At 35.9% G+C, this 22,348-nt stretch overlaps 2 protein-coding genes across 2 annotated transcripts; both read right to left on the bottom strand.

Annotated features, from left to right (window-relative positions):
• Window positions 1–443: 443 nt before the first annotated feature.
• On the bottom strand, window positions 444–5,426 carry LOC143459453 (alpha-amylase B-like). The gene is made up of 14 exons (XM_076956623.1): window positions 5,237–5,426; window positions 5,002–5,111; window positions 4,816–4,901; window positions 4,572–4,708; window positions 4,075–4,135; window positions 3,696–3,884; window positions 3,540–3,634; window positions 3,303–3,432; window positions 2,985–3,060; window positions 2,774–2,904; window positions 2,505–2,684; window positions 2,252–2,395; window positions 894–1,096; window positions 444–787 (listed from the first exon to the last, which is right to left on the bottom strand). The coding sequence occupies exons 1-14, from the start codon at window positions 5,402–5,404 to the stop codon at window positions 668–670; spliced, it is 1,830 nt and encodes a 609-aa protein (XP_076812738.1). The 5' UTR covers window positions 5,405–5,426; the 3' UTR covers window positions 444–667.
• Window positions 5,427–8,492: 3,066 nt separating this feature from the next.
• Window positions 8,493–13,367, bottom strand: LOC143460051 (very long chain fatty acid elongase 7-like). The gene is made up of 7 exons (XM_076957406.1): window positions 13,224–13,367; window positions 11,982–12,172; window positions 11,303–11,440; window positions 11,031–11,136; window positions 10,032–10,168; window positions 9,822–9,918; window positions 8,493–9,698 (listed from the first exon to the last, which is right to left on the bottom strand). Exons 1-7 carry the CDS (start codon window positions 13,279–13,281, stop codon window positions 9,535–9,537), a joined length of 891 nt encoding a protein of 296 aa, XP_076813521.1. The 5' UTR covers window positions 13,282–13,367; the 3' UTR covers window positions 8,493–9,534.
• Between the last annotated feature and the right edge of the window lie 8,981 nt (window positions 13,368–22,348).

Raw genomic sequence — 22,348 nt, 5'->3', positions numbered from 1 at the left:
CTTGATGTTTTTCTTTGGAATTTCCCGACAATCTTGCCGGAGATTGCACTGCACTGAAGCGTAGTTTTAAACCCGTAACTTCTTAACCGGACAACAAAGAGCACTTTCGTATCCATGATTGTTAAGACATGCTTCTTGTCAAAAATACAAAATACGGTTGTAAACATTTGCATGTAGCACCGTGAAATGCTGTATAAACCTTTGAACTACTGTAGACAACCATACACTTCTGCGCTATTGTTAAATGAAACTGATTTTAAGTTTTGTTTGCCTTAGCTTGATCATGCTTTCCATTCGACCGTGCAAACATTGTTGTTTCATATCATAAGCTAAATCTCACATGTACTGTTTTCAAATTCTCTCTATTGTTGTAAGAGTTTTACCTAATATGTACAACACTACATGCTTTAATTAATGTAAAACTATTTCAAATACATTTCAAATTCGTGCCAGCAATTTTATTTCAGTCTCGTGGTATTTGATCATTTCGGAAGTTTTGAAAATGAAAAGGGTCTATTTAGTCTATTCAAGTAAACTCATTGTTTATTTCAAAATCATAGATTTTAGCTACGCTTTATATAAAATGACTTGAAAAAACTTCTTTCATGTTAGAAGTGTACAATTAAATTTTGTAATTATTGTCGACGCTAAGTTTATCTTTTTGGTTTTAATTAGGGTAGAAGCACCACGGTACGCCGGAGTTGCTTGACTCCGCCCAACAACAACCTCCATTTTCGCATTCTGATTCATCTATTCCCAAGTACCCACAATCTTGTTTGGCCGAATCCTGCAAAAAAAACGGATAGATGCAGTTTGTGTTAAATTTAGTGACTAACGAAAGGACAGATAACCTAGGAGTCAAGTGCATGGGCTTTGGACATAAACCAACTTACACTCAGAGAACAGCTTGAGCCAGTACCCCCGCCTGTTTCGCCGCCTGTCGAGCCGTCAGATGTGTAGATGCACCAAGGATCATTTCCTCCGCTGACTGGACACCAGCTGCATCCGCTGTCTTCACATTCACTCTGTGTTACTCCCATGTAACCACAATCGACTTTGCTACTACAACTGTTGCAGCTGGTGCAGTCTCCACCGCCTAAAACAATCAAATAACGCCATACTTAAACCTTTTTCGTTGAAGTCTAAATTTCGATCAAACAATCTGCCAGTAAAGTTTGACTCAGACTAAAGTTACAGACGTGCAGGTTTGTTAAATTTCGTAAAATTCTATAAGAAAGACTATGGGCTATAACAGGGGTGGGCAAACTACGGCCCGCCGTCACTTGCAGAAACTCCTACTCATCACTTATTGTTTTAATTAAACAGGTTACCTGACAAAATATTATTCCCTTTACGAGTGTGTTTTTCTCTTCACTTTCAGTGCGTAAACACACACACGTCAGTCGCGCATGTATTGCAACATACACTTCTCACGCATTGCTTGATTCAATTGTTTGATCATAAAATACAATTACGGTAGCGACTACCGTAGGTCTACCGTAACCGTAAAACTGTGAACAGTTGCACAAATCTCATTAAATTTTGTGATGATGATTGCATAGATTTAAACGTAACTGAGTGTGGAATACAAAAATTGTGTTTAATATGAATATGCGTTTATTTACACACCGGGTAAATTTTCCTACTTTGTAATGAGAATGTGCGGCCCGCCGGCTGCAACATTTTTTCAAATGTGGCCCTCAGTACAAAACGTTTGCCCACCCCTGGGCTATAAGATCTTTGTGTATTTGGAAAAAAACCTGCTATTGTCTGTTGAGATAAACATAATTTGGAACAATTATAATAATCTTTGCTGGTTTACTATTATTAATTATTCATGAACGGTTTTGTGTAATTAATCGATATTTATTTATAGATGGGGTTAACCGATAAAAAAGGACGAAACGTTTGCAGCAAATCAAATGTAGGTATTGCATGCGAAATGTTTAAACAGGTATTTCAGACAGAGTGTACGTTTTGCTACAATTAAATTTTATGCTACCAGAAGCAAAAGCCGAAAGCATTTTTACGTAAAAACTTGTAAAATTCCTGGTATTATACATAGTGTTATTTTTGCCTAAACACTCATAAATGCTTGGTATACCAAATTTGCATAACAGAATTGGTGTTATTTAAAATGCAGAATTATGTAGCCAAAGTTGACTCAAACACAATAAAGCAACTTTAGTAATAAAAATTGTTTGTATCATCATTTTTTAAGATGTAGAGCTCAATCTCAGCTATAACTCACCTGTGGAGGGTGGTACAGTGTTGGATGAGCAGTCGCCTCCCTCGCAGTTACACGGTGCGTTCACGTGAATAGCAAGGAACGGGTTTTCATTGTTTGGGACATTAATGTATGCGTAACCCGACCCATCGACGGTGACGCATTGACCTAGAAAGTTCTATTTTTTGTAAAAAAGTCTATATCTGGGCCTGACACATTATAGTGTCCATTTATCTACTATGATAAAATGCAGTTTTGTGCAGCGAACGATGCAAACCGGTACAGGCGTTGTTTTCAAAATCTCCTGAAATGACGTCACAATAATCTCCGGAAGGCATTCCTGTTTGCAAAGATTGGGAGAAAGAATATCCTTCCTTATTTATGGCAAGAAACGCTTTGCTTCCACGGGAAAAGGCGATTTGGTTACCGTTTGCCCACCAATTTTGGACCGACTGCCCTGCAACAACGGTTTTTAGTTTCAGTTACTGTTAAGTTAAGAGTGAAAGTAAATATACTCTATCAAGTAAAATTCTTGGTGTATGGTACCAGCAGCAGCTGCAGCAAACGCAGCCATGTTCTTGATTTGTCTCCATCTGTGTTCGCAAACCCAACCGTTACCACAGCTTCCATCAGCATTTACACTTCTTTGACTTCCAGGAGGTCCCTCGTCGGTATTGCTAAACATAAATAGGTCTCTATAACGTTTGAAAAATTGAATATTTAAAAAATATCATGCGGTTTACTTTAGTTCTTGTACCTGAAATAATAGCTAGACATGACTCTGGGAACACCATACGGCCAAGCCATCATAAAAGCGGTAAAGATCTTTAAATCTGTTTAAAAGCAATTTTAACAGCAAATCGGAAAGACCAATAGTTTTGTGAACAAACGATGTTTTGTCATAACCATGTATTTTTATGTATTATTTATTCATGTATATTTCTTTAAAAATACTTTATCCTGTGGTGGATTTTACACTTCGACTGGAATCATTGAGCCAACTTTACCAATAAATCCAAGACGTTATAGCTGTACTCATAAGGCTAACTAAGTTTACGTCATGAGGTTATCTTACTGTAGGGATCCTCAAACGTAATCACGTTTCCACCACCACCGTGACTTCTCTGGTTATCGTGGTTGTTGAGAAAGACGAGAGCGCTTCCATCTGGCATCATTCCCCAAGACTCTCCAAAATTGCTCAAATACTACCAATAACATAAAGCTTTTAATACTTGTTCTATTAAAGCCGTCTTTAACCTTTTATTATTTTATTTACTTTCATTACTATACACAAAATAAAGCTTTAACTTACTTGCGGGTTATCTTTGTTGTTATACAGATTGATACCATATTTGAACTCTGTTACTCTTCCAACGCCAAAGTACTGGCTTGCCGTAATTGGTTCTCCTAACAGTAGAAGAGTTAAATCAAAAACCAGTTCTAAATAATTTTTAAGGAAAACTTTTACCTCCTTGATCAATAACTTCTTGATAAATGAAAGGCCTTGATCCGCCGGAGAATCCTTTGGATGTTGGGAGATCGTTAAGTGAACCAAAGATAACTTCTAGATCACCTGGCCACATGTGCTTACATGCATCCACTCGGACCCCGGCTATGCCAAGTGATGTCAGGTCGTTCATAAAGTCAATGATCTTTCCTATCATGCGAAAGGTATTTATTACTTTTCAAATTTTTAGCAAAGCTACAATTGCGTTCGTGTATTTTAATATTACAGGAAATGCTTATAAGCACAACTAACATTATGCAGAAAAAACTGTTTTACAGCATTCAGTTTTATACATAAATGTCTAATTAACATTTTTTTGTGTAAATAGCAATCGACTAACCTCTGACATAATCTTTTCCTTGATTAAGATCCAGCAAGTTTACTAACCTACAATTTCTCACCTGTAATATCGCAAAACATTCTAAATTTGTAGATCTAGTCTCGTCATATTTTTGACAAACTTATAATGGTAATATATTAGCGTTTAAACTCTATGTTTTTTATGTTCACAACTTCACACATATGTTATAAGCGAATAAGATACTGTACAGGTCAAAAGAGGTTACGGCTGTCTTTTTAGAATTAAATTTACTGCTTAATACAAAATTTCTATACAATTCTTCGTTTATTCCTATTTTTGTGACGTTTGCATTATTCACATTTATTTTTGATAAACGATGTTATTGTTCGTAATAGAGTTATCGTATACTTTTGCCTCTGATTATATCGTCTAACTTTACCTTAGAATGGTGTTTCAGCTACAGTGTTTCAATTATCTAATACATACTGATGTTTCTATAGTTTTGTTACCAATGCGCCTGTAAATCGAATCAATACCTGATTTGCATCTCCATAATTTTCGATGTTACCAGAAGAGGTATAGCAGTTGCCATCGTTGAAATCTGCTGCAGAGTAAGGTACTGCAGGAAAATCTTCGGTATTAGCATCAAAGTAAGTCCCGGCGGTCCCCGTACCTTTAATGTTAATGTATATCAATGTAACTAACTTAAAGCATGCCAAGATACATGCGTAAACGCTGAAAACGGTTTTACAATATACAGTAGCTGGTGTGTTTCCCAACCTGTTCCACCACCGCCACACATGTGGTTGATTACGATATCAGCGTAAATCCTCACACCAACAGCGTTGCAGCGATCAACCATGTTTCTGTCAAAGCATTGCTTTATTATTTTAGACGACGAAGAACAGGGATTAGATTATTCTATAACGAACATTTGCCAACAGTTACTACAAAGTTGTTATTTACTGCAAAGCAGCCCGATCACCAGATCTTGTGCCCAGGACGTATGAAATTGGTTGATATCTTTCCCACCAAGGTCTTGAATCAACAATACGGTTTTCGCTTGGAGGCGAGATCTTAAAAATGAAATCATGATATACATGGAACTGACGTTATCATACATCAGTGTACTCCACTACAAATTGCTATGCAAAAACGCGACCAGTATTGCAGTGTTATTTTATAGGCGTATCAACTATACCTGGACTCCGGCAAACTTGTTTGGACCAAGAAATGTCTCACATTCGTCAGCAATCGTGTCCCAATGCCATTCGAAGAGATGAACGATGCCTGCCCGACCTGATTCAAAGTAAGGGTCCCATTGAGCCAGTGTTGTGCCCACAAGTGTCAGCAGAATTAAGAAACGCATTTTATGGTTACTTTGAACTACTGTAACTGTAAATGAATAAGATAAGTTGAAACTAAGTGAAAACTAAGCCACAATCTCTTCAGAAGTACGTCTCCCTAATGTAATGCGATGGGAAAACCGCTCCCATTCAAAAACTTGATTTACTTTTTTTAATTTTAAGTCAATTTTTACCTTAAATTATGTTAAATACAGTATCGTTTTTATTCAAGGAATGGATTGTGATGCATTTTTTGGTTAGTATTGAATGACTTGCCAAATAAAATTTGCTTTTATTCCCGATTTTTGCCAAACATGGTAAAACAAGTCGGGACAGGGTGTTTGACACGTTAACCGTAAATTTATGCCTTAAAAGCCTTAAAGCTTAATTAAACAGTAAGTTTGGAAAAATATGTGCTCAACATAGAAGCATTATAAAATAAGTTTTGAATCCCTTAACTTTATACAACCGAGAGAATGAATTGATTGACCGATCAAAGAAACAACGAATTTACGACATTTTAAGATGAATTTTTTTTGAAACGTGTACTTGTATAGGGAGTAAGGACATTTCTTTCCTGCTTTTTTTGTCAAACCTTCAAATTAATTTCATTTTTGGCGGAAAATTATGGTATAAAAAACTTTCTTGAATTTCTTAGCATATGCTATATCTCAAGAGTCTTGATTTCACTTCAAGTCCTATAAAGCCTAGGCCTAAGTTATACATATTTTACCAATCAAGTTTTTGGGTTCGATTATAAGAAAGTGATGTTTCTAACATGTAACCAACAATTTTTTAGTTGCTCTTGTTTGCTGCAATCTGATTTTAATTGTTTTTTTCTCCGTTATAAGATGATTTGTAAGTGTACTATAAATTCAAGAAGCTTTTCAGATATAAGACAGGATGACATGTTTCTTCCATGCAACGCTTAATGATTTAGTTTTGTCTGTTCGTACTACTTGGTGACATTTAATGAATTTGTATTGTAATTTAAATTCATCCCAAATGCAAAACATTTTCAAATAGTTATACAGAATGACCTTAAACATTATAAAGGTACCAAGCAAGTTCCCCAAGTCAAAATAATTACACTAGTCCAATCTTAAAATAAACATTAAACTGTTGATAAACTGTTTTTGAAAAAACATAGCATCCTCTAATTTTTATCACATTGCATTTTTATGTTCACGCTTTAATCCACGTGTTTTTATTGTTAATAACTTATTACAAAAAAGAATAATGTAACGTCACAAAAAAACTAGTAATGGAATTGAAAAATTACAGCAAAATTTAGACAATTGAATTGTTCAATTAACATAAGTTTGAACACGAAGTATTCTAGTCTTTTGATTTTAAGACAAAAAGAAGGCGGCAAGCTACAGCAAACGAAAAACAGAAATAAATTTTGTGCCACCTTGAGGTTCAAACGATATTATTACGCTTTTCCATTTTAGGCAATGTCCGTTCATGGACGACTTTCCACTAAATACATTTCGTTTTTAGTAAATATCGCCAAATGAGCAGTGTAAATTCTAAAAAAACGTTTGCAACTTCACAAAATACCGTATTCTTTTGTTAAAACCCTATCTTAATTTCAGGCAAAAAAAGCGAATCCTGTGAACGAGTCGTTCGCAAATGAACCAGCAATGAAACTTTAAAGCTAGATATAACCTGTTCTTGGATACGTTGTCTTACAAGCTATCAGTTGTCATGAGAAAGTGGCAGGTGCCCTATTGGTAAAAATGTTGTTTTACTTGGGTGCTCACGTGACTTTTGCAAATGCAACGACTTCATTGCTGAAACAGGAAAGATAAAAGATACCGTATACAAGGTTAAGGCACGTCATTGCATTAAAAAGCTGCAAAGCATTACTGCAGTCAATAATAATGCAAAAAATTTTTGGACTGAAGTTTGTGAACTGATAGACTTAAAAACTGTAAACATAGAAATTTTTCTTTAAACGTCACAACGTCGCCAATGTGATCACGTGACCATGACTTAAATGCCGTGGAATCCTGCCAGGTGATGCTTATGTAAGGGCTAACGTTGGTTACCAAACAAGATGCTCTTTCCAATAGAGACTCCTGGGCATACCAAAATAGCACAGCTCAAAAACTTGTTCACATTTATGATAATCTTCATGCTATTTATATCGCCAGTGGAACAGGTTCTTCAACTACGGTTTGATCGACATGTTTTAACCTTTTTAGGTCTATAACGACTTCCCAAAACCACTCTTGCATAATCTCCAACTTTCCCTAAAATAGCCTCCTTTGAAAAATAGCAAACTCGAATGTAGGCAGCGCTTATAAGGATGTGCCAAACCGAAAAAGATTTGAATTTGTGAGAATACGAATAGCCTAATAGATTTTGAGATTCGTGCGAATCCGAACCCACCACATTTGCTCATTGCAAGTGATCAAAATTTCCCACAGTTAACAAAATAAGGCTTGAAGTTGTGACTTAATCAATGGATGATAGCAATCAACTAATTTTTTCGTTTTTGAAAGTGCAAAACATTCACAAACAATTCACTGTCATTTATGTCAAGCAAACAAGTTAGGACTTTATTGTTTAATATTTAAAAATATAAGATTTTACCCAAAAGAATTGAATTTGTGAGAATAAAAAAAAGCGTCGGTATTCGTGGGAAATATATTCGGATTCGTTTTCGGCTGTGCACTTACAGATGAAAACTGTGGGCATTTGGAATCATGTGTTGTACCAAAATATATTTTAAGAAATGATGCGGCTCCAGCTGAAGGTCACCTTATGTGCAATCAAGTAAATTCTGGGAAGCTAGAAGTTTCCATTTACAGAGATCATACGAAAAAGTAGATTGGAGTAGCTTACAGTCTGATATACTGAGACGCACTGGTGGCTAAAGTATTTCTTTATAAAGTTGTTATAGATTTGTTCGCGTAGTTCTTCCAATACCACACTTTTAACGTGAACAATGCTCAAAAATTGCATTGATCTTGAGCTGATGGTAAAATACTGATCGGTTTATGAAACGAATGTAATCTTCTTTTACAGATTAAAATCAGAAAGCATAAACTCACAGCATGCAAGGACGCGTACAGACAGCAACTGAAAATTTTCGACAAAAACTTTTCTTGGTATACGAAGCGATTCATTTTATTCTACACAGTCATCTACCTGACGAATGGCTTACTATAAATTCAAACACAACACACTTCAAGAAAATTTCAGTGAAAAGAAGAGAATGAACGGGTATAGTTTAAACTACTTGCAGAACAACTCTGATAATCTCTAAATGCTCAATTAATAATTAATTAATCGTACATCATACCAACACAAATGTTAAAACCGCAGGACGCCACCCTGGTCAAACATTACGACACGTTGGTGCCATTGAATGCTATCTTAAGGCCGAACAACAGTGCATTAGTCAGGTGGCGACGAGGACGTGGCATTCTCCACCATACAATTGGTCAAACATCGCGTGTAATTTGGGTACTGGACAGTTATAAATGAATCTATAGGTTGCTTTGAAATTAAAAACACACGCTTAATTGAACTCATGCAAAATTTACATTCATACACCATTGACAATTACGACATAACTAGCTAAATGAATTACCACAAAACAAACCATGCTCATCGGTGCAATTACGCCGGAGCAACGGTTACCAAATCTAGAAAAAAACTTTGTGTAATGTGAAAACAACAAACACCTATAGTAAGACAAGCATTTACACAGTAAGAAGACGAAAGTCATGAAACTGGTTTTGCTAATAATACAGTAGTTGTCGGTAATGGTTACAAGATAACTTGGTAAGAAACAGAAAGGATAATACGCAAGGCAAACGTTGTTATTTAGAGTGCGCACACTTCTAACTTGACAAATTGGAGTTGGCTAGTTCTAAATAATTGGCTATTTCAGGCCAGGCAGGTTGTAAAATTCACAGAAAATTGCAGAAACTCTTGCATGGAAAAAAAGCTACTTAAACACCAATCGTGACGAAGGCAGTCAAACAGAAGAACAAGTTTCAACAAGTTAATTCATTGTTTTTCAATAAGGTAACTTGGCTCACTTAGTGTGTCAAACGGGTAATTTTAATTGCGAAAGACTTTACTGAAAAAAAATGTTAGTTTGACTATTAATACAATAGTGGAAAAAGTATAATCCTTAATCATGTTTGCTGTGACCATTGGCAACCGCACAACTGTGTACTCCGTTGGAAACGTGAACATCCCCATTGTTTTCCCTCGCCACTTCCATCTTCTTGCGGTTCGAGCGTTTGGTGTAAGCTTGGATCCAGAAGTTAGCAAAAAGGATGAAGAACATCGTACCTGAGAATGGAAATCTGTAGTTGTTCAATGACGCCGCCAAGTGGTAATTTAGAGATGGGAATTCAGTAATGCTGTGAGTTAAATTTTGCCAAAGCTTCGATAACATGGAACAAAAATACTTACCGTAAGAGGCGATGAGGTATTTGAATACTTGTGGGTATTTGCAGTCATGAAAAATGGTGATGTTAGCCATATGAGAAAACACAACAACAAACTGGGTCTGCAATTAAAAGAATGGTTATAAAAAGCTAAAATATTTCTTACATTTAGAAATATAATCAACAAATAGAAGTTACAAGGCATTGCCCATAAACTCTGTCGTAGCATTGTTACCATTTGAAAGACAGTAAGATACTTTTTCCACCAAATGTATTTTTGATATGCTGGACCCATTGCTGCGATGCCATAGTAAGTGTACATTACCATGTGTACAAAGGAATTAATCAAAGCATGAAATGTGCCTAGTCCACCTAGAAGATAACACAAAACTTTATAAGAACAACTATCAAAGAAAACGGAATTGCAATTTGTCCTGGTCAAAGACTCATTCTTTGAAAGATTAACTGCTGGAAAATAGTAGCTGAGCTTGAAATAACAAAACAACTTAAACGAGCTGTAACTTTTCCTAAATTTATTATTAAGACAAACATTTTATTCAACAAACAATTTGCAAGAAGAGTTGGTATCATTAGAAATCTGAAAACACGTCTAGTTTTACCATAACCCGGAGTAGGAACAGTTTTGGAATTTTTTTTAGTTTTAGTAATAAGTGACTTTTTAAAGATAATATTTATTTATTCATTAGCTTGGCTTAAATAATATGTACCTCTTAAGGCTGTTGGATTGAAAAACTAACCTATTTGTTATCATAATGACGAAGTTAATGACTTCTGATGATAAGCTATAAAACGTAAGCAATGATTGGTTTGAGTTAGTACTTGCTGAGGCAAGTGGTAACATTCTGGATGGGATAAGCTGTAACCAGTGTGGATAAGCTGTAACCATTTAGGCTAATAGTTGAAGTTGCTTGTTTTACCATAAAGTGCCCAGTAAATTCTAATTAGTTAACTCTGGACCCAGTGTAACCAGTCTGTAATGACAAGACCTAAAACCTGTGCAATTCTATTCCATTCATTACTATTCTTTAAACAAAGTATTCATGTAATTTTGCAAAACAATTTGCTCAAAAATGCGAAGTTTTTCACAATCATTACATAGCCCAGTCTCCCTAACCTAGCAACAATGTAAATATATCAGCAACATAAAAATGTGTTCAATGTCACATTGATCAGTGTACCCATACTTCCTAAACTAGACTTCAAAGTGGCTTACCAGGTGAAAATTTAACTCCCCACCACCAAGTAAATGCCATCAAACTATGATGAAAGACATGGAGAAATGAGACATGTTGAAACTTTTTATGAGCAATGAAGAAAATCTGTGGAAACAAGTTTAATTTCATAATTAAATTTAATACAATACCATTACAGTCACAGGCCAAATATCAGACATTTGAAATTGTTGTGGTTTATTTAGCATAAATGGCTGACTCAAAGCCTCTAATCAGTCTAATGTATTATACGTGATACTTTTCGTTTACTTACCGTATCAAGAAACTCTATGTACTTAGAGATCCAAAAAAGGTAACAAACTTTAACCATTCTTAATGCATGAGATGAATTCGAGTAATCACATTCTTGACATAGAAGAGAATACCCGGTCGCCCATCCTGAAGCAAGAAACTGCAAAGAGATGAAAAGCGTTCGTCAAAAACTGCCGAAAATAACTAACAAATATACCAATAAACTGAAACCAAATTAACAATTTAGTAAAGGTGGTTGATTGATATAATAATAACAACTGATTGTGATGACTGCATATATTTCTACCACTCATTCCTGTTATTGCACAGCATGCTATGATCTACGGTCAATTGAACCTTGCCGTTTATTTTGCAATTGCACTGCACACAAAAATGGTTTGCATACAAGCAGTCCGTGTCAACGGTAAACAACGTGGTAAGTGATCATTAAACAACCTATTCGGCTACACAGACATCGTCCTGCCCAACCAGTAAAGAATATAATCTTATATTCTCTCAAACTTTTAAACTGCACTAAGAGCTTAATACATATTTCATAACTTCACTTTTAACCAAGGAGCATAAATTTCTAGTGCACCTGTAAAATATCTACATTAAGTAACGATCAAAATGGTTGTCATTAACATACCAGACAATTTCTTCCCGCCTTTCCGGAGAAATGAATCGCCATCGGTTCTTACCTCGTAGAATATGTAAGTTGACATAACCACCATGACAATGTTATAGACAACAACTAGTTTGCGTAGATTAAATGGTTCTCTATTTTTCATGTACTTTGGACCAGCGTATGTAACAACATAGAGGTACAGAAGAGTGCCGAAAAGATTTAATCCGGGACGATCCATGAAAGGGTATTCCAACACCCGTGGATCTGCACAAGAAGTGTGTGTTAATTGGTGCCACAAACGTTCTGAGTAAGAAAAAATAGCAAATTTTTGAAAACGTTTAAAGGTGGTTGTAGTAGTCATACTAGTGACATAAGAAGGTTATTCTAAAACACTGACTCATAATTGTTTGAAATGTCGTTGTTTTTTAATTCTTACTTGGTGTTAAAAGTTAAGTGCAGTACCAGCATTTAATTAATAAGTGAATAATGATTCCGTACAAGAAATATTGTTTTTTAAAATAACCACTGTACGGTTAAACCACAACTTACATTCATTCCAAAAAATATGTCTATTGAGTTGACTTACAGTGGATTAAAATGCAAAGGCAATTTTGATTGACAGTTAAAAATTGCCTCGCAAACTTGTGCAACAGCCTCCTTGTTCAAGATACCATGACCAGCTATGGCATAATAACTACGTCAATATCTAAATTCTTATGTGGCTGCTTGATTTTTCTTATCACAATTAATCAAAGCTTCATTCATATTGCAACTGAAACAATGATTACAGCAATATATGCGCGGGATGTACAATTTTGCAGCTTTGCCAAGAAAGTGACACAACAGTAGCGAGTATCACGATGGTACTAAGTCCAGTGCACTGCGTCTTACCAAAAATAACAATCGGACACCACAATATTGTACGTCTACAGTGCGAATGGGAAGCGAGTTACTGCTAACGCCCTCGCGTCTCTTACACAAGGAGTACGGAAGGACAACCGGTTTGAGCTGGAAAGTTACAATGCGAACATTAAACACTGCATCAGTTAAATTCAGTTGCTTATATTCCAAGGTACTTTTAACTTTTCAAGCAGTGACAACCACTACTAAAGGCATTTCAGGGGTTGACTAAGAGCCAACGACATGTATGTCCGTAATCCCGATATTTTCATACGAAACCAGGCTATTAAAACCAAATCATGCATATAAATTACAATAAAAATTCGGTAAATTAAACAGAAAAATTGGTACAAACAGTACTAAGTGCAAGGAAAAATTTAGTGACAAGCTAAATTCAAAATACTCAATATAATACCTGCTTGCTCCATAGTTTGATTGTACGCATTGGCGAGATTTGTAAAATACGACTCCATGACGTCTAAGTAATTTCCTAATGCTATAAATAATTATAATATAAACCTACGTTACCTGGAACTTTAAAGCGTAATTTAGATTAAAATTTGGAACACCATTGAACCTTATCTTTGTAAATACTTGGAATATATTAAGAGTCAGAAATACGTCTTTGAAAGCTGTTTTCATGCATATACTGTACTCATATATACATAACTCCGCCTCATTCACTGACTCGCGTTCCCTGAACCAAATTCTACACCAGGAAATCGGTTTTGCCCTCGCGATCAATCACGTGAAATACCGCAGAATAAACTAATAAATTCCTTTCGCTGGCACTTTCAAATTAAACGTGAAGTATTTGCCAATATCTCATGACAGAATACGCGTCTGTCTGTTAGATAAAAGCAAGTGTTCAAAGTAAAAGAACTTGGAGCCACGCCTGGGCAGGCATTTCCGTATTACTGGCCATCGTTTAGTTCATTGGGCACAAAACGCTCTTGTAATTAGTGAGGTATTCGCGTGTGTAGTATCTGAAGCGTTGTTCCGTGGATGGTAAACAGACAAGCATACCAACAACGCAAACCGTCACCTACAGGCGAAAAACGAACTTTTTGCGGAGACATCAATTGCATGAAGTTTACTGTAAATGAAACAAACCGTATATATAAGCAGCTTTCCTGGAAAAAAGTAGGGCACCTCAAACCATTAAACTAGCAACAAAATCAAGAAATATAGCTCGGGCGAAAACATTTATTTGTTATAATTATAATTCGGTCCGTTCATGAAGACTTTCTTTGCCTTGACATGATCTTCTGATTTATTTTGCTTTAGCAAACAAATATAACGCACAATGCTAATCTACGTTCACTAAACAACAACAACACGTACGTACGAGTATGACCTAAAACGAAATGCACTGTCCACAGTTCCGCCCGCAGACCTAACGCATTTTTTCAAGCGACCCCTACACACGCGAGTTGCATTTTTTTCTTGCGCAGTAGCTGGAATATTCACGCTGTCTGATAATATCGTATTGTATCGTTCATTCTTCGCCATTGACTGCGTGATGCGAAAAAAATGGTTATAATTTTCACAGCATCATAAAACGAAAATATTCCAAGAATAAATATCAGAGTCAAAAAAATTGCTATCATTTTTATTTGCAAACGTATGGACTTCATTCTTCTTTATTCTTTTTAAATCTTAACTCAATTTCAATGCAATTTCGCCATAATCAACCCTTTATATATTTCTGATCCTCTAAACTCTAAAGGTTGCTTATTGTATCAAAAATGAGTTAAGAATTAACTCGAAACGTTAGATAATAAAAATGATTGCTAGCTGTTTGGCTCTGACATTTATTCTTCGATTAACTCGCAGTTTCCAAAACTTTCCTCTTAAAACGAAAATATGCTCACACACAATCAACGGACGCAAAAAAGTGGCAAAGTCTCGAGGGCTTAACAAGTGCAAAATGTTAAGTACCCTGTGGTGCTATGAAAACGAAAGGTTAGCACGGACACCAAATTTCCAATTAACTCGACCACTGGTACGTGGTGTACCACCAAACGCTTAAACGGGGTATTTTCTATGAACAACGCGTTTTAAAACTTCATATACATGCTTAAAATATGATACAGCAGAACCCCTGTTAACGACCAACCCGGTATCACAACCACTTAAAATCCGTCCGGAATATCTTCTATTGCAATGTATAGCACTGTCTCACTGACTAACACAACCTTTCCAGTGTGCAGACCAAAACCGCAATATACTTGGCACGAAACTATTTATCGAAGCCCAGCTAACAATCCCGCAACTGTTAAGTAGAAATTCTTAAATCATAAAAGTTAATTGCAGCCACAATCGTGAGCAAGTAAGACTGTTTTCTAGTCGTTCTTTTTGTGTGTTTGTGAAAGTTTTGCTCATGGCATACGCATAGTGTAAAAAGATTCTTCCGCGACAAGTCCTAATTTTTCAACGCTTCTCAATACGATCCCAGAAGGACGATATGGCTTCAGACAAGACGAATATAAGAGAACTTCCGATCAAGAAAAGAATGACGCCTTTTACGCGAACTAAAATGTCAAACGCTGCCACTATTTCACCGGAAAAAATCGTGCGTTCGTGCCACTTTTCACAGTTTCTTATTAACCTAAGTTAAATGTTATTATAACATAGTAACCTAAGCCTAACCTAAATCTACATTCTAGTCTAAACCTAACTTCAATATAATTTTAAATAGCCAAAATAAACTTTTTGCGTAACCATTCTCCTAACCTAATCTCATATCTCTAACAACGGGCTGAGTGACCTAATCATGGTGAAATAGTTACTTCTAACATCAAAACCTGCAATAAAGCAACCAACTATCAAAGACTTTTTTCAGCCTATGATGCAGTGGTTAATCAAGTGATTAATCGCGTGTAACAAAAGTGATTAACCTTAGAAGTGTAGGCGCGTTGAGTAACTACGCGAATTACCTATTCAATGTGTATTCCACATTTCATGTATATTTAAAAAACAGGATGGCAAAAATATTTGCTATATTTTAGTTTTGCATTATATTTTAGTTTTTTGGCACAACTGTGATGTCATGCTGCAATGTGAAATCAACTAAAGCAGTGGTTCTTAAACTGGGGGGCGTGTAACATTCATAAGGGGGGCGCGAGAGATGACAAACTGTCTATTATATGAGCTATGTCTAAACATGCTTACTTGACTTTCGCTATAGGTTCATTTTTACTAAAATTTTAAAGTGTGTCACGATGGCAATTGTATTTTTGAAATTTGGATTCTGAAATACGTCAATGGTTACGTCATAATATCTGGTGTCTCTCCGTATTGAAGCGTATTGTTTTCGTTTACTCATTCACGCACTCCTAGCTCGACTAACTGTTCTCTTTCTGCGGTGACCTGTTTTTTTCTCACAACGGGGGGGCGGCGTAACAAGAAAAGATTTTACAAATGTATCACTTGTAGAAATACTTAATTTACACTAAATGCATTTTCTTTAGTTTTACAATTATGATGTATACAGGAAGCCAGATGTTTTTGCTACTAACCTGTAAATATCCGATCAGTTTACGACGTATAATTTTCGAGTCATTAACGCTTGAAAATTTGTGTGCAGTGTCGGCCACACACAACAAAAATAGTAATGGCGCGCACCCGGTTTAAATAGGGTAAAACCAAAATCAGCCAGTATTAAAACCTTAAAATGAAGTAAAACTTAAATTTAGTATTGATTTAATAACCAGGTATTTTAGTAATTAAACTAATTGTATTGACACAAAATGAGTGGAAAAAAGAGACAGTATGACCAAAATTATCTGAAGTATGGCTTAATAGATACCACAGTGAACGGAAAAGTCGTACCGCAATGCGTGATATGCTTAGAAAAGCTAAGCAACGACGTTTTGAGACCAAGTCGTTTGCAGCGTCATGTTCATGAAAATAAAGACAAAACCTAGGAACAAACTTAACTGTGAAGCCGACCTAAGATGTTCATTATCTTCTTCAAGGCCTCGAATTAAACGTTTGGTTTCCCAAAAACAACTACATCCTTCACATTAATGAAAGTTAATTGAAATTAAATTGTTGTTTTGTTTAATGCTTTTTTATTTTGCAATGAGGTGGGGCGTGAAATTTTTAGGTACTGTCAAGGGGGGCGTGTGCCAAAAAGTTTAAGAACCCCTGAACTAAAGTGACCAACCCGCTAGAAGGACCACTTGCAACGATTCCGCGAATGGTTGCCTTATTTAATTTCTGCATAAAAAGACTGATTAACCAATGAGGTAACATGGTCAGGTTTACTGTTGTAACAAACCTTGCTGATCTTATGCATTGCAACATAGAATATGTAAAAAAACACCTGGTCACAAATGGAAAGAAAATTTTAAACACACCTTAAAAGAAAAATCAAAGTATGGGTGGAATTCTGTAAAGTTTAAGGTTCGTTTGGACTGGCTACATTAGCCTGTCACATTTTTCTGTCATAGTTTCGCTTTAAAAAGATACACATCACGGTATACACCGATACAAGCCCATTTCTTTCTTCTGTATTGACACAGTGAGTGTGAGTATAACCACAAAAATAGCTAATAAAATCAAGCCAATGATGTCATACTATTCGTCAATGGTATAAAATCTCTTAATATTTCATATGTTCAAGTCGTAACACATGAAACCTATCATAATGCCTACGTTGCAAAAACACACATGAAAATATATAGCGGAGTTGAACCCATTAACCTAATGTTAAAAACCCAAGAATAAATCACTTTTTAAGCACGGTAGGTTACCGAAAAAATTAAATAGATAATAATAATAATGCATTGGGCTGGTACAATTGCCAAATGTGTATTTTCAGTTCATCAACACCTAAAAATTACATCAACAAAACAACATTGGGCTAGTTAATACTGGCATATATGTAAGATAAATCCTTAAATCTTGAGATAAAAATTTTTAAATTTATAATTTGCAAAAACTATAAAGGAAGCCAGTCTAATCATCGTGTTGGACAGAGTATATAAACACATCAACATTGATGCAGGCCAGTATCGAGTTCGACAGGATAGCATCCAAATAAAACGTTAATATAATAATTGAATTTGATATTTCTCATCAAACTCTCAGTTAGTTCCATCACAGTGGAGAAAAAGAAGATAATTTGATCGGCCACCCGTTAAGTTTTATTAAAATAATAAGATCAACAAAGGAACAATTTTAAAACTACCCGAGTAAGAACATCAACATCACCAATAAGACCAAGACCACACCTAGTTATAGTTAGTTGTATATACATATGAAACATATTGAGCTTATTGCTTTCATGGAATTATTCAAGCCATTTTGAACTTATTCTGCTGATGATATTATTCTGTTCTTGTTATAAAAACACATTTGAATTAACAACTAACAGAACAAATAAATAAAGCTAATACTTTGATGTTTCAATAGGCTAATGACCTTTAACAGTGTAACACAAATACCGCCTATTAATAAACAAATTAAATATATACATTACACATATTTCTTAACACTGCACAGTGTGCACAAAAAATAATATGTACTGAATACGCTACCGAAACAAGGTAACGTTTTGGGCAAACTTCACAAAAAAATTTAGCCTATACAATTTGAAGTAAAAAATTAACAAATGAACATGTAAATTTTCTGACCAGATCTTCTATTTTGAATTACAAGCTTTCTAAATGCTTTAAATTATAAAGATTTTACTCAGATGAGTAGCGTAGGAATTGCTTTATGCAATACAAAAAACAACTTTCAGAATATGTTGCCCAATTCTTGTATGCTACTCACCTCAGTCACCTGAGCGAAATTTTTACAAGCCAATGCCCAGAACGCTTGTAATTTTAAAAATCAAAGTGGTCGACAATTTCCACTGTTAACTACTGGCAATTGAAAAAAATCTTGCCACCCAAAAAAATGGCAGTGGTAACTCGGCAAGAGTTTATACCAATATAGTCTATAAGTCTTATGGGTCCAGCCCTACTATCCTATACCATAAATGCTGGTAACTGGTATGAAAAAATGGCTTTGTGCATATGGCAGAAGAAACATGCTGCCATGTCACTTTGTACGGTATACACCAGTACCAGTACACAGTATAGCCGCCCACCTGAGATAAATTTCAAGCAAACTTTTTGTACACTTGAATAAATGGCCACCTAAATATAAAATATGAACACCTTGTAAAGCAAGACGCCACAATGTTTTACATATAACACAAAGTAAGGACATAAACATAGCACGGAAAAAGTTCCAAGCAAACTTTGCAAAATGTTTCAAATCATCAAAGCAAGTCTTTGCCCTCAAGGCCTTGTCACATTTGCTCGTCAAATTTGTGGAAATTATTGTCATTAACTGCTAATATGTTTGCGACCACCTGCGACAGACAATTTTTCGTCTCCCGCATTGCAGACGAAAAAAAATAAATGAAATAAATAAAATGAAGCGTGACGAATGAACATGTCTGGCTTCATACATTCAGCCATAATGAGTGGCCAAACTTCCAATGGCAATTTTGACCGAGCACATTCTAAAAATTTCTCATGACGTCACCAATTGCAGCGTGCTGTTTTTGAGTAACACCCTGCAATTGGTGGCGTCATGTACTGTTGTTGATTAGTAGTTTGAAAAGGTGGAAGCATTATCATAAGAACGACTGTTATTGTTTTACATCAGCCTGCTGTTTTTAAATAACACCCTGTTATTGACTGTTTACTGCTCAGCAAACAATATAGTGAACAGAACAGCATAGTGAACAGTGAACAGACAACTGTCATTGCTTGAGTAGCACCCTGCTGTTATTGGTTGCTGTTGAAAACTGGACAGCTCACTGTCTGTTTATATCAAGGGTGTTTAAGAGCATCAAGACGTGAATATAAGTTACACTATCCTTACCCGTACAACCATTCCTGAAATATATGTATTTAAATGTATGAAACATAAACAAAACAATGAAATACTCTTTGCTAAAAATTAATCTACACTTTTCTCTGAAAAAACACACATCAGCTGCTCACTTTGTTGAAAAACTGGCCTGTGACTGATCACGCCATAAACAGCAGCCTGTCTTTTACTGAGTCAGCAAGCAGTCGTAGGGCGCTATTATCAATCATTTTATTTTTCGCCAAAAGCGCGGTGGGGACAAAAAATCAAGCCAGTTGTTACTAACACATGCCAATGAACAGGAAAAAGTGACAAAGCCGAAAAGGCTTAAAAATGCTCAAGAGAAATAACGTTGATATTTGCTGGTAACAACTAGCACGACCACTAAACCTATAATTAGTTAAATCCATAAAACATAAGTTGAAAAAGTGAAAATTAAGCAGACGAGCAGGTAGTGTGTTCAAGCAACTGATGAATGAAAATTGCTTCAGTGCTGTGCATTAGAAAACAGCAGGCTGCTATTTAACAAAAGCACCCACACTTTTGGTTAAGATCCTGCTTCCAAAGTTCGATGAGAAGCAATGAAAACTTATCGGGCCGACAGGATTTTTTGATAGGGCAGTAAGGTGTAATGCTGGAATAGATAAATTTATAGGCTAGTTACAATTACAAGTAGGCCTATTGGCTTGGATATGAACTGAAAAGATCGAACAGGTGCACACTTCGCTAACTGTTGAACACCTGCACACTTGATTTAGCGGGTGTACACACCCTAGGCTAGATCTCGGGGAATCCTGGCGTGAAATACAGATCTGACTTTCCAGTCGGGGCACCCAATTACCGACTGGAAAGCCCGGAAATTTTCAATGAGATATCGTACGAGCAAAGACTTAAGTTTTGGTGTGCACTGAAGCCTCAATTCTTTGTTTATTTATAATTATAAATTGGCGTTCAGACAAACCGCTTCTCTTATTACCAGAATGGCCTGACTACAAAAAAGTTTGGCGTGCATGTTGATGAATCTCGTACGGTCAGGTGCCACATTTTCTATTAGGCTATGGCTGGTTCATAAACATGCAATTAATCCCAGCTTGATTTCTGGTTGTGTTACCATAGCGATAACCTCGAGTAAGGCATGAACGATGCTTGCCTCCGTTGCCTTTGACGCTTACACCTATGTTCAGTGGTCATGGTAGTGATAAACAGTTCCAAATTAGGGAAAATCAAAAATGTAGTAAAAAATAGTGTGTCTATGCACAGACTATTTACTTGGTCCCTAAAAAAATACTTGGTCACTGCTCATGGTGTCCATAGACCCTTTCCGAGTTATTGTCTGGGTGGCCAGATTTTTTCAATCGCCTATACTTAACAATGGAAAATGTCTACCTACTTTGATTCTTTTTGAAATGACAAGTGTTCTGGCCATTGGATTGTAAAGATTTCGCTCAGGTGAGTTGCATATGAATTTCTTTACACAGTAAAAAAAAATTGAAAATATGTCGCCTAGTACTTATTTTACAGTTGTTTGAATCTTACGCACTGGACTAGTTTAGGGTTGCCATACGTCCGGATTTCCCCGGACATGTCCGGAATTTTAGTGTTCAAACTGCGTCCGGGGGGAAATGCTAAAATATGCTTAAATGTCCGGAATTTTTTTAAATTGTTTGTTGCGTTACGGGTAATAATTTCATGGTTACGTCATAAACGACAATACAGCGCTCTATTTGGGATACATGGATGAGTGGAGCTGGGCTAGTAGCTGAAGGCCTTATATCTTGGTCGATATTGCAAAATTTAGAACATGTCTGAAACGATAAGAGCGTATATTCGCTGAAGAAAATTATAAAGCAGTGAAAGCAGTAGAAAAATAGCGCAACAAGAAGTCTGTTGCAGACCAAATGAGAATACCAAGGAAATTGTCGTTTGTTTAATGCATAATGATTTCGAAGTGGTTTCGAAGTTTCGAATATCATAAATGTTACTGTTTAGAAGAGAACTTGCATTCGTGTATTGCAATACAACATTTCTTTGCTGTTTGTGTATAGTTTCGTGTTTATCCTTCTTTCACAAAAAAGCAATGGCGGTAATGTACTTTGGTAATATTCTAAAGTTGGTCAATGCAACTGAGGTAAATTTGTTATGGATTGCGCATTATCAAATACAGTAACCCTAGCCTAGAGATCACCAGAGGTCAAATCAGAAATGGCCCAATAACCTAGTGAATTCACGACACTATGTTCAAAAATCCTCTCCGGTATACAATGGATAGGCAAAGCATTGCTAGTGTGACGTCATATTGACAGACAATGTGTTCATACTTCATCTTAAAAACCGCTAGTGGGCACTAAAGAGTGTCCGGATTTTCGGCCACGAAAATATGGTAACCCTTTATACGATGTTGACGTTATGCTGACGACGTAACGATACGAAGTCACGTTACTATGCATTACTATGATAATCAACATCTTCTTTAAAAAAACTTGATTCTTTTTAAAAAAAACTTTACGAATCTGTTTGAATTATTTTTTATGCCCGTGATAGAGACAGATAGATAGACCACATTTTTCAAATATGGATAACGTAGGAACACAACTTTAATCTCATCGACAACGTGTTCAAGCGTGCTTGTTGCCAAGGACGCCAGATTAGCCTATAGGTTAGACT

The sequence above is a fragment of the Clavelina lepadiformis genome, chromosome 5 (genome assembly GCF_947623445.1).
Source record: "Clavelina lepadiformis chromosome 5, kaClaLepa1.1, whole genome shotgun sequence".
NCBI classification, from domain to species: Eukaryota; Metazoa; Chordata; class Ascidiacea; order Aplousobranchia; family Clavelinidae; genus Clavelina; species Clavelina lepadiformis.
Note: the sequence above shows the minus strand (reverse complement) of the source record. Positions and strands in the feature narration are given on the sequence as shown.